This window comes from Ahaetulla prasina, chromosome 4 (genome assembly GCF_028640845.1).
Source record: "Ahaetulla prasina isolate Xishuangbanna chromosome 4, ASM2864084v1, whole genome shotgun sequence".
Taxonomy (NCBI): domain Eukaryota; kingdom Metazoa; phylum Chordata; class Lepidosauria; order Squamata; family Colubridae; genus Ahaetulla; species Ahaetulla prasina.
The window spans coordinates 39,930,921-39,942,870 of NC_080542.1; the positions used below are offsets into that span (position 1 = coordinate 39,930,921).

Consider the following 11,950-nt stretch of genomic DNA (forward strand, 5'->3'; position numbering starts at 1 on the left):
AAAATGCTAGTTCACTGTGCTTTTGTTTTGTTAGCTGTGTTCCAAGACACACACCTCTCACTTCTTCCTAAACACAGTCAAAAGGGAGAATCAATTTTTAAGGAAAAATACTGTTTATTGGAAAAAAATAGTTTCTACTCTTCTTAAAATTTACCTGTTTCTAGTTCATAGGTTTCAGAGAATTATGTTTGAGAACTTTCCAATGAAAGTTCTGCCCATCAATGTAAATTCTTTCCAATTCAGACACAACCAACTGGAATTAGTAAAGCAATTCACAGGATGCTATTTTATTTGTAGTATTGATCATTTCCTTTCTTCAGACATGGAGAAATGTAAATATCTTCAGCGGAGAAAGGGGGACTTGCTATGAAGATGTATACTTCCTCTTCCCCCTAACCACTCAATCTCACCTCCCTGCCTTCCACATTCTTATAAGCTTCCTTCAAGTTTATTTTCCCTTATTTTTCTTGAGTGGCTTCAAATGATTTAAATGAAAGCAGAAGTTTATTTTACCTCATCCTATCTAGCCAGCTATGTAAAAGCAACTGGAAAAGATATGTGTAAATCTTCTAATCAGCTCTTTTGGAATCTTTCCTCTGCAATGAAACTATCCCTGGAAAAGAAACCGTCCAAACTGGATTTTTTACAATCTGAAAGAACTTTACAATAAGTAGTTGCTTTCTTCTCCCCTTGATAAAGTTTTCCATTATAAAAGGCTGACTCTCAACAGTCCTACCAGTCTTGATAAATCTTCCACCCACCCACCCCATCTTGTGCCCATTTGGGATGCTTCCATTACAGGCCAATGTGAATTCTAAAGTGATTGCCCTCCTCTGGAAGGATCTATGTCATGGAAGGGGCTTGTTCCCAAGAATGAGCTTGCATTTACTGTACTTGGGTCCACTCCAAACATCAGTGGGCACTGTACCTTAAGACTTGTACTATAGAAAAAGTTCATCTTAAACTAAAGAACTCCTTGCTGGAAATGTGTGACCTGAATTATTAACAATGCTTTCTCCTTTTTTTTATCTGAAAAAGATGTTTTCCCTTTGTTAATTTATGTTAATCTCAACCAAATATCAGGTTCCTTACTCTCTGCATAAGATTTTTTTTTCGTGGTAGAAAGGATACATAAGGATAGAAAGAAATTTCTCATAGGATCACAGCTTTGTTCTAAGGTTTGTTGGATGCATATCATTTTCCACAATATCTCAACAATGTAGGTACCGACCACACATTAGTTTCACTTGTTAATCTTGCATAATAAAGCTTTACTTAAAAATAAGGGGCCTATTTTCCAGCAAAAATCTGAGCCCATATTGCCGGCAGTTTGGAAGAAACCAAACAATATATTTGAATTTAAGATGGCATTCAATCATGTTTTTAGAAATATGTTTCACTGAAAGCAGCAAGTCAGTGCATATCACAGACACTCAGGATCATGCAAGATGATTTGAAAATATTCCTTTTAACTCCAGACGACCTCTTTAAAATATATTTATTTCCTGGGATTAAAAAATCCTATTCAACAATGCAATTCTGGAATTTTCAGCAAGAAAGGCCTCTAATTATCCATGTTTACATCCATCAGGTTGCACTATCCAATACAAAATATATCCTTACTTTCAACTCATTTAGTTGAACAAGATTGATAATTGACTTCTCCAAGTTTTCAGACTGATTTAAAAGAAATAAGCCTTTCAAACCAAACCGTTTGGAACCTGATCTATTAAGATAAAACTGGATTTTTTTTAAATGTCTCTAGAAGAAGGAAAAGTTAAATCACTTCTGTATATCCAATATGTCACTAGGAATCAAGCTTAGATCAAGGCAAGCCTCGTTTTTTTCTCCATGGTAAGTGTACTGAATATATGATTGTAGATTTAAACTGGCTAACTTAAAACTAACTTCTAATGCCTCTCTAGATAGGTCTTCTTTTTAAGATCTATGTGCCTGAAATAAATACCATAACAGTATAGCTGAAATCACACCTAACCCTGAATCAGGATTTGTAGATCTATCTGTGGGTTCTTGGCTTGCAGATGTAATAAGCCATTATGTATAGCTTCATATATAATTCTAAATCCAAAACTTACCAACCATATTTTAGCCGAACATTGCATGGGAATCACACTAATGTCCACTTTTGAAAACAAGCTTTAAAGTTTAACTTTAAAAAAACTCCCTGTTTTTTTTATAAGGAAGTGTTTATATGCTTGATATTAAAAGTTTTGAAACTTTATATTTCTGTTGTAATTGGGAGTGCTTACTGGCTTGAATGTACAACTGATTGGGAAATATATGTTTCGCATTCTATGAAAAAATGTACTAGTATTTACATACGCACACAAGGGAATGTGATTTCATAAAATGTTATAAATCACTTATCCTCCATACCATAAATGGTATCTATTTGTAGAAAAATTGTCATTGCTGTAGAGATGACTGAACCGAGGTATCATGCAAGGAGATCAAAATCTAGTTGTGGTTTTCTTCACATCAGTTGAATTTGAGTATCCCAGAAAATTTTGAAAAACATGCCAATAATTCACTGAGTAGCCCGAGTATTTTGAATGCAGTATCAAAACATGACATTAGAGACAAAGGATTTTCATACACAACTCTGAAGTTCCCTGGAGCTTCCCTTGCAATGCATGTGAAGGTAAAATAGAAAAACAGAGCCAGATTTAAACCTACCATGCGTGTTAAGAAATGTGGGATTATATCTGCACTATACTTACAAGATCAAATGTACATTCTGTGTCATGTGTGAAAATGTTCCTATTGATGCTCTGAACATCCATTGTGAATGCAGTCTGAGCTGATACATCACGATTTATACACCTACACCCACACAAATCTCACACATCAAGCAGCTCCATTCCACGCAAAATAAAGAACTTGATTACCTGCAAAACCTGTCCTCACATACATTTGAGTAGAGAAATCATTTAATTTTACAATATTGTTTGTATGTTTGGGTACGTATGTAATTGTTTCTTTCCTGGCAATGCATAAGTGCAGCCCTATACATGTACTGAAAACCACATAAGCAACAAGACATATACATCCTTAATATTTTGAGAGAGTATCCTATACTGTAATCAACGAAGGAAGTACTGAAAAACCAGCATAATTCTGCAGCATGTTTATAGAAAGATCAGTCCCCAGATTCAGTCAGACTAACTCACCTGAGCATGCAATTTCAGTACTATTTTCGTTGTTTGAAAATGCATTTTTCACATTAATTCATACATATACCATAATTTTTCCTATTCCTGGTATTTGTATGTGTGTGACATACACAGTTCTGCCTGACATGTACAAACAAGTGTGAATACCACTACATCATGTTTGCATGTCTTAAGGGGCATTTTCATTTTTAAGAACCATGAACTAGCAACTGTATCAGCATTTCAGCACAAAAGGGAAGGAACTCTACTGAAATGACTGGGAACAATTCTGCTCCGAATCATGTGCTAGAGAACATGCTAGTAGCTTTTACACAGAATAGAATGAATGTGGGAATCTGAATAGTGGGGCTGACTGAAAAGTAGAGGTGAGATTATTTTGGCTTTATAGAAAATGATTTTTTTCCTGCCGATTGTCCTTGCCTCTTTTTTATTTACTACTTTTCTAATATTTTAATAAGGATGATAAGTATTTTATGTAAAGAAGGAGCAACATTGCAACTAAACTCTGATCCACAGAACCAGAAGGCAATTTATATGACACAGTACTGCCTCAGAAAAGCAAAACAAGCTTGGTTGTATTGGAGAGGGAGAACAAGTATGCCTTGCATCGTGGGGGTGCAATCTCTCTCTCTGTCTCATACACACTTACACCCACATATGCACACCTCTCTTCAGCAGCAATACATTACAACAGATGGGTCCTTCACTGATTCCAGAATACAGAAACTGGATTATGGTGCAAATATGAGATTGGAAGCAGCCTCCTTTCCACATTTTAACCAATTCTTCATAGATTATTTTAGATATCTTTTTCCCCCTCTTCATTTGTGTGGCTCCTATATGCAAAGCTCAGGAGAAAAACTGAAGAGGTATGTCAATATTTGGCTTCCATTGAAATCCACATTCTTTTGAAGAGTCAGCCTGCAATTAATGCTGCATCCTGCTTGGCAAACACAGGGACTCCCTGCTTTATCCTAAGCAAAACTGAACTCATAGTTTGGACACCAAAATAAAATGACTGGGCTGGTTGAGTGGACTTTGCAGGTGAAGACAACTGCAAAAAAAAAATTCTTTCTCCTTTGCTTTCTTTCATATTTTTCCTTGGTCGCTTTTCTAATCCATCATTAAAGAATTCTAAAGACAATGATCTAGATTTTTTTTCCTGAAAACACATGTCATTCTATATTCTTGGTATATTTTAGCAAAACTAATTCATACCAAATAAATGCTCAAAACTGGAGGAAGGGGGAGAGAGAAAGAGGGAGGGAGGGGGAGACACAGAGAGAGAGAGAGAGCTGCCAGCCAGGAAATTCTTAATTCAGCTCTTTCACACAAAGCCTTAAGTTATGTAATGCCCCCAGGAACAACCAGGTTTTCTCATTCTTTCTTTGTTGCTTTCAAATATTTGGGACTCACACAATTCAATGGACAGCTCTTCTGCATAAACACAATGAATGGGAATTGCATAAGGACACTGCATTGCCTGATTTTTGAAAAAAAACCCAAACAGAATATCTCCTTTTTTTCACTGAGAACAATTTTGACAATAAAACATCTCCCACTTAACAAAAATGCAAGCTTATAAGGTGAACAAAACTAACCCAATAATCCTAAAAAGGTTTATTTAGAAATAAGATTCTGTTGAGATAAATCCTTCTAACTCCCAAGTAAAAGAGTATAACCATAACCTTTTTAAAAAAGTGTAATTTAGCTGCAAAATTTAAATACCGTATAATTTGCAGTGTGGGATTGTTGTTATTTTGTTCTGGATGACAGTCTTATTTTTTTAAAATCATACATTTTCTATACATTCCATATTTGGTTTGTTTCATTGTTGCACTTAGAAATCAATTTGTAAAATTCAAAGTGCTGGAATTTCTTTCTAGATAAAATCTGGCATTCCAATCAATTCATTTCACCCAGCCATCCCCAATAAGATTTTGTCCCTTTCTTACAGAAAGCCTATTTTAATAATAGATGCAGACAAATATTGTTATCTAATTCCTAAATATGTTATTGTTTGCACAATTGGGAATAAAGTCAGTTGATGCATAATTTACTTATAGATAAAATCACGTAGACTTAAGGGTTTAAGGTCCAGTAATTCCAGAAGGACTTACCTCCTAATTAAATTTGTTTTGCACTTTTAAACCATGTTTTTGCTTATGGTCTTTATAGATTGTGTAGCAAGTCCAGATCTATTTATGGGCAACTGAACTCTTTCTTCCCTGAGATAAGATTTTGAAACTGAAAACATATATATTATCTCTCTTACAGTCATAGAGGTTCTCTACTCTCAGAGATGAAGATTTCAATTTGAATTTGAGTTTGGTGATGATTTGAGTTTGGTGACACAGAGAAATCTTGGAAGACAAAGGGGTATATTACACATGAAACAATAAAGAACTATTTGCATGAGAGAAAGAGATCACTTGTTTTCTCTGGCAAAGACAAAAGAATTCCTCTTTTCTACATTTCACTTCGTCCATCTGTGTTTCATTCAAATTTACCCCTGGATCCAATTTATTCTTTCCAGCAAATGTTTAAATAAACAGAATATTACTTTGGGCTACTAATGTCAGGGATCTATTAATCAAAAAACAATTGCTTGAAAAGATGCAAAAATTTAAAGAACTTTTTTTTCTTCATGCAGGAAAGATAAGGACTTTTTGCTTCTACTTTTGTTTAAAATAATTTTGCCCTGTTGTTGTTTTTTTTATTGAAAGAGAAGAAGAAAAAGCCATCTGTGAAGACCTTTCTTTCTTCTCAAAGTTCTGGTATTGGGGATAAAGTAGTCAGATTGGCTTTGCTTAAGTTTTAATCAGGAAGTGAATGGAATGGGGAGGGGAGTGATCCTTTGATGAGTTTAATGTGCTGCAGTTGAAAGACCATTCCGTTTCTCTTCCAAATTAAGTAAGAAAGTTGGGGGCTGGGAAGAGAGCATACTTTTAACTTTGCTAATGGGGGAGGGGGAGAAGAGAAGAGTCTTTCACTTGGAGAGGGGAGGGGAACCTTGTCCAGAAACTTTCTCATTCCCTACAACACCCCCCCCCCCAGCTTTTCCAAAATTCGCAGCATGGAACAAACCACTGCATGTTAAAAGGAAAGGAGACCAGATTTTCTCCAAAAGGCCTGTATCTTTTTTTAAAAAAAATATTGTTATTGCAGCTCCCTACAATAATGTGTAATATGAACAAAAACACTGTATTCCCAACTAAAGCATAGAACTTAGATATTTATACTCAGCTTTATTTTCAAGTTACTTTCTCTTATTCTCAACATTTCTTTTTAATCATTTATTTTGGCTCCCTCTAATCATTGTCAAATAAGATTTAAATTTCTAAAGTTTCAAAGGTGTGAATTTTATTAAGAATTACTGATTGGATGGGCTATTTAAAACAAAGCTACTGGTATAAATAAAGGAATGTCAGAAATGCCAAGAGATGGAGATTTTCAGGATTCTTTAAAAAAAAAACTTGAGCTATTTGGGAATCAAAAGTCCATTCTTCTTTTGAAAACTTTTAGACTTCAAACTTACAGCCACTTATACACATAATTAAATCCCACAATTCCTTCTGAATAATTATATATTTGATTGCACTTTTTCTATTTAAAAAACATTTTTATCTATTTTAGCCAGTCTTACTTTGGGGCAAATGAGTTTAAACATCATTAATTGGTATTATCACCTGACTTGGAATTAAAGGCCACTGAAACAAAAAAAGGTTATTTCCAAGTTTATGTACTTGAGATTGCAAGATCATTTTCCTTTTCTTTACAAATTCTATTTTTCCTTTCCCATCCACACTGTTCCCTCCACAAAAGACAAATTGTTGCACATAAACTAATTTAAAACCTTCCATCTAGACTTTTTCAAAACCATATCCCCGGAATTTCAGGCTGGGAGGCATGGGGATGGCATTGCCCCCCAGCTGCCAGGTCCAAAGTGGGTGCGTTTTGGAGAGGGCACAAGAGTCTTTGACGCATAGAGACGACGCAGGACACAGATCCCCATCGGAACCCACAACTAACGCGGGCGTACACGGAAAAGTGCCCATCAAAGTAAATGGATTCCTTACAGGCCCGGGACTGGCGCTGAGCAAGCGTTTGCAAGGCGGGGTGCCCCCCTTTGGGGTCTTCTTCCTCTGGATCTTGGGGGGCCTCCCTTTGGCCTGTTCAACTCGACTTCTCCTGGCACTCCTTTCCAAGTCGCTGCTCCCTTTCAGTGGTCTGTTGGCCAAGCTGAGGAGGCCAGCTTTGGAAGTGGGAGAACACCCTTTGGCCTGCTCGGCTCTCCGCAAGCCTTTCCCATCCACGTTGAACCCTTTGGCATAGCACCACAGTTTCGATTGCCTGATAAGCCGGTCGAAATGGGCCCCTCTGCCTGACCCTTCCTCAGAGGTCTGCTGAAGCGCGGCTTCCTCAGTTTTATCCTGCTCACTAGCTCGAACGCCGGGAATGCTCAGGAAGTCGACCTCTTCGCCCTCCTGGACACCCAACTCCGACGCCTCCTTGATGCCTACGTTCTTTGGCTGCGGTCTTTCGCTAGGGCCGACTGGACGAGAATGCCGAGTCTCCGATCTATCCTGCTGAAGCTCCTTGGGCGTAGTGGTGGGAACCGGCTTGAAACTTTCCAAAGTGGAGGCGCACAACGTCCTGGCCCAAAAGATCAAGTTCGGGTCGGGGCGCAGCGCTTTGGCCACGCTGGGGAAGACTTGGGAAGATGCATTTTGGGGAGGGAGGCGGGGAAGGGCGGCCTGTCTGTATCTCGTGCTTTGCACTGAATCGCCACTGCATAGAGAACTACTTTCTGACCCGGAGGAGCTGCAGTCTTCGCTACTGCAGGAAGATTCGTCTTCCTCCTCTTCATCGTCCTCTTCATCGTCCTCCTCCTCCTCATCTTCCGAAGAATCGCTGGAACTTGCCGGGCTTGATGCGCCGCTGGAATCCGAATCACTGGAATAGCCAGCCGACGTACCTTGCCTCTTGGAACCGGCGATAGCGGCTGAGCGACCTTTCTTGGCCAGGCAGCCGCAAGTGGAGCGTTTGGGGCGCCCGATCTCCGGCTCGCGAGGCGGTTGACCGGTTCCGTGCGCCCTGACTGCCGAGTGTAGGAATTGCAAATCCCCCGGGTAAGCGTTGAGGACGCCGGCCAGGAACTGCGCTCTACTATTCCGGCTGTAGCTTTTGGAAGGCGGCGCAGTTTTCTCGTAGCTCCTAGCAAATGGAGCTCCGAAGAGCGCTTCGCGCTTGGTGCAGCCGGCACCCAAACTGGCACGAAAGGCGTGGTGGTCGGGTTCGTCATACGCCGGGAGTAACCGGGACCGATCGAACAGGACCTCGGCTTCCCTTCTCTTGACTTTCCTCTTCCTTTTCCTCTTCCTGGGGGTTAAGGCCTTGCAGGAGGTGCAGAGGGCCTCCAGGTCTGTCTTGGAAATGAGCGAACACTTGACGGCGCGCATTGGCACCGACTGGATGGCTTTGAGAGTGCGCAGCTCCTTCAGGTCGCACCGGCGGCTCTGGATCTTGAGGCTTTCCATTTTTTTGCTCACAGCGGCCCGAGGAATGTCCTTAAAAAGGTCGCTGAAGACCTGGGTCAGAGCAAACATCTTCGTGCCGTTAATCTGCAGGTAACCCAAATTGATGCCGTCGATTTCCTGATAACCAGCTTGGAAATCTCCATTGTAATCCATGGAAGTGGCAGCGGAAGCCGCAGCTGGAGCCATCCCGCAGGTCAGAAACATGTTTAAAATAAAAAATAAAAGGGAGGCAGGGAGGCCGCCAGTGGGGAGCTAGTAGAAACGGCTCTTCTTCCAACCTCTTCCCATTTCCCATCTATCCCCCCCCCTCCCAAATCAAGCACTCATCGTTGAGTGAGAAATTTTCCTTTCAAATGCATCTCTTGAGGATCCAGAGCAGCCTTTTCTTTTCCCAGCGCTTTATTCTCCACTCTCTAAACATCCCCAGAGAAGTCCAAAGGAGAAAAATGTCTTCTCTCGGGTTATTATTTTTCCTCCTCCTCCTCATATCTTTTCTTCTTGGAATCAAATTTGCCCCGGAGGGGCACCGAAGAAATTTCACCCATCTCTTAATCAGTCCAATCTTTAAAAACAAGCAGGCAAGCCTCTGAGCAAAGAATCATTCCTGAACAGCAAAAAACAGGGTTTTCAGTCCCCCCAGACAGCAACCAAAATCCATGGCATGGCCACCTTTTTTCCTGCTTCTTTCTTTAAGAGACTTGAGTACAGTATATTGTAGGAAACACCCCACTAAATAATTTTCTCCAGAGTGCAAGCTGATTGGGTACTTTAACCTGGTGATGTCACAAAACCCCCAACATTTAACACACACCCCTGTGTTAAACCCTCATATATATATATACATACATATAAACCCGTTTCATTTAAAAGTCAATCCGACACCCTCCTCCAAGCTGGAAAGGAGTTTCATATACTCCATACTGGTGCATGTTCAGAGAAAATGAATAGGAATATTTTTATATATGTATCTGAACAGGTGTGATTCCATATATACATTGGCTTGTTTTCCTAAAACTTAATCCTTTTTATCTTATTTTTGAATTCACATCTGGAAGAAAACTGCAGTATTACCAATTTTTATAGAATATATTTATTGATCTTTTCGTTTTTCAATGAACTGAAGCATTTTCTCTCTGCACAATCTATAGGTATGTTTACATAAAGCTAAAGGTCTAATTTTAAAAATATTATCTTTTTTGGAAATGATTTTTGTAATACGAGTGTTGATATTTTTTATTAATTTTAGAATTTGCTCAAATATTTTTATTAATTTTAGAATTTGCCCCTAAATATTTCTACTTAACAATGACATGTATTTGTGTTTTTTTACAAAAAAAAAAGCTTGTGGTAGAAGCAACAATTAGCCAAAATTTAAAAATCGATCTTCAACAATTACAGCCTTTCTTTAATATTTAAAGATTGAGAGAAGGCTCTTAAGGGTCAGGGGAATTCTCTGGTAAGATATATAGATATCCAACTCACAGAATAATTTTGTTTTTCACCACAGTTATTGCCATTATTATCATTATCATCATCATCATCATTATTATTATTTCCCTAGGAAGATTATTTCAGTTTTCATTGGTTTATAACTTAAGTTCCAATCTTGCATACAATATCCTACAAGTAAGCTGCCTTAAATACAATTGGATAAACTCTTGGATAAATATTCATAGGATTATGTTATATTAAAAACATATTTAACACAATAGAGGAGGAAACTGAGCTATGCCTATCCTACATGACATGAAATGAATGGAAGATCTGCAAAAACATACAGAATGTGAGTTTTGTTTTTTTTAAAAAAGGATTGATTTTCAGCTCTGTAGCCAAAGCCTAGAGCAGGATGTATACAAGATTTAAAAATGAAAAAGCCAATGTGAAAATAAATTCATTTGACCCTGAATAAGAAAAACATTGATTTCTGATACTGCTTTAAATGTGCTTTCACGCTTTAAACCCTCTTAAAACAGAAGAAAATTAAATTCACATCTTCAGGTACATATCAGATTCCATCCATACATAGGGACTGCCTGATTCATAGCTCACATCACATATTTTACACACATTCACCTTACCTTTTGCCTAAGTTGGTTTCTTTATAAAATTCTTCATAACATTTTCCTTCTTATAGTTGCCCTATACATCTTAAGTGATTTCTTGTGTTTGATAAGTGCTAAGTATGCTTCTGTAAAATCTGTAAAATCAGTTGCCAAAAGCATTTGCCATTATGTAAGGTAAGTCTTTTAATCATCCATACCAATGATGCCTTGAAATTGGAAGTTTTGGCTTTCATAAATATTCTACAAAATCTCTTCTCAGTTCTTCATTTTTATCATGAGGGACTTCTCATCAGATAGGCAAATGTTTGACACGCTTTATGAATGTATTCAACTCTGATACCTATATGTCTTATAAATCTGGTTCATTATGTAGGGTATCAAGGATATACATTTTTGGCATATGATTCGCATTTGCCTGTATTGAGCCTACAGGTTGTTGGAGTTAAGAGGAGAAGAGGAATCATAGCACAATCCTAATTGAAGAAGAATTCTTGGTCATATTTACCTTGATGTAAGTTTTGTGTATTTCAGTGAGTTTTACTTCTGAATAGACCTGCATCATCCTGAACTTGCTCATTTCAGAGGAATTTATTTTAAGTAAATGTGTTCAGAATCGTTAGAACGTTATAACTGTAGGGATACTTAAGCAATGTTTTGTTCCAGTGAAGGAGAATGGATAGGTGATAGATTTAATTCATCCTATCAAGCCAGTGGAATTTAAATGCAGGACTGGATTTCTAAATGTGCATTTCCTACTTCAAGGGTGAAGAAGCCTGCATAAGAACGAACAATGTATTTTGTCACAAATGGCTGGAGCAGATGAGTTGTGCCCCTGTAGGAAATTGGAAAGTTCAAGCTTGCACACTAGTTGCTCTGTATTCTGGAGTGTGTCAGTTTCCTAGCCCTTGTTCTAGATTGAAGTGATAGGCCATAATATGACACAGGGCTCAATATATTTTAAACACAGTTTACCGAGTTTATTTGGACGTTAACCTACTGATATCTGGAAATACATTGAATGAGAAAGGAGATGAAGATTCTGGAATTTTTGACCATATTTCTGTCTCTGCATCTATCTATTCCTTTTGCAATCATTTTTATTCTTGTGTTTAGTAACAACTTTTGCTGAAACATTCTCTGAAGAAAATGAGTT

General features: G+C 38.2%; 1 protein-coding gene across 1 annotated transcript; it reads right to left on the reverse strand.

Moving 5' to 3' along the window:
- Positions 1-6,394: 6,394 nt before the first annotated feature.
- EPOP (elongin BC and polycomb repressive complex 2 associated protein) lies at positions 6,395-11,724 on the reverse strand. Its single transcript, XM_058180193.1, has one exon. The coding sequence runs from the start codon at positions 8,936-8,938 to the stop codon at positions 7,058-7,060; it is 1,881 nt and encodes a 626-aa protein (XP_058036176.1). The 5' UTR covers positions 8,939-11,724; the 3' UTR covers positions 6,395-7,057.
- Positions 11,725-11,950: the final 226 nt, after the last annotated feature.

Bases quoted from the DNA above. Each gene is read 5' to 3' on its own strand.
- EPOP (XM_058180193.1), bottom strand. From the start codon at position 8,938: ATGTTTCTGACCTGCGGGATGGCTCCAGCTGCGGCTTCCGCTGCCACT.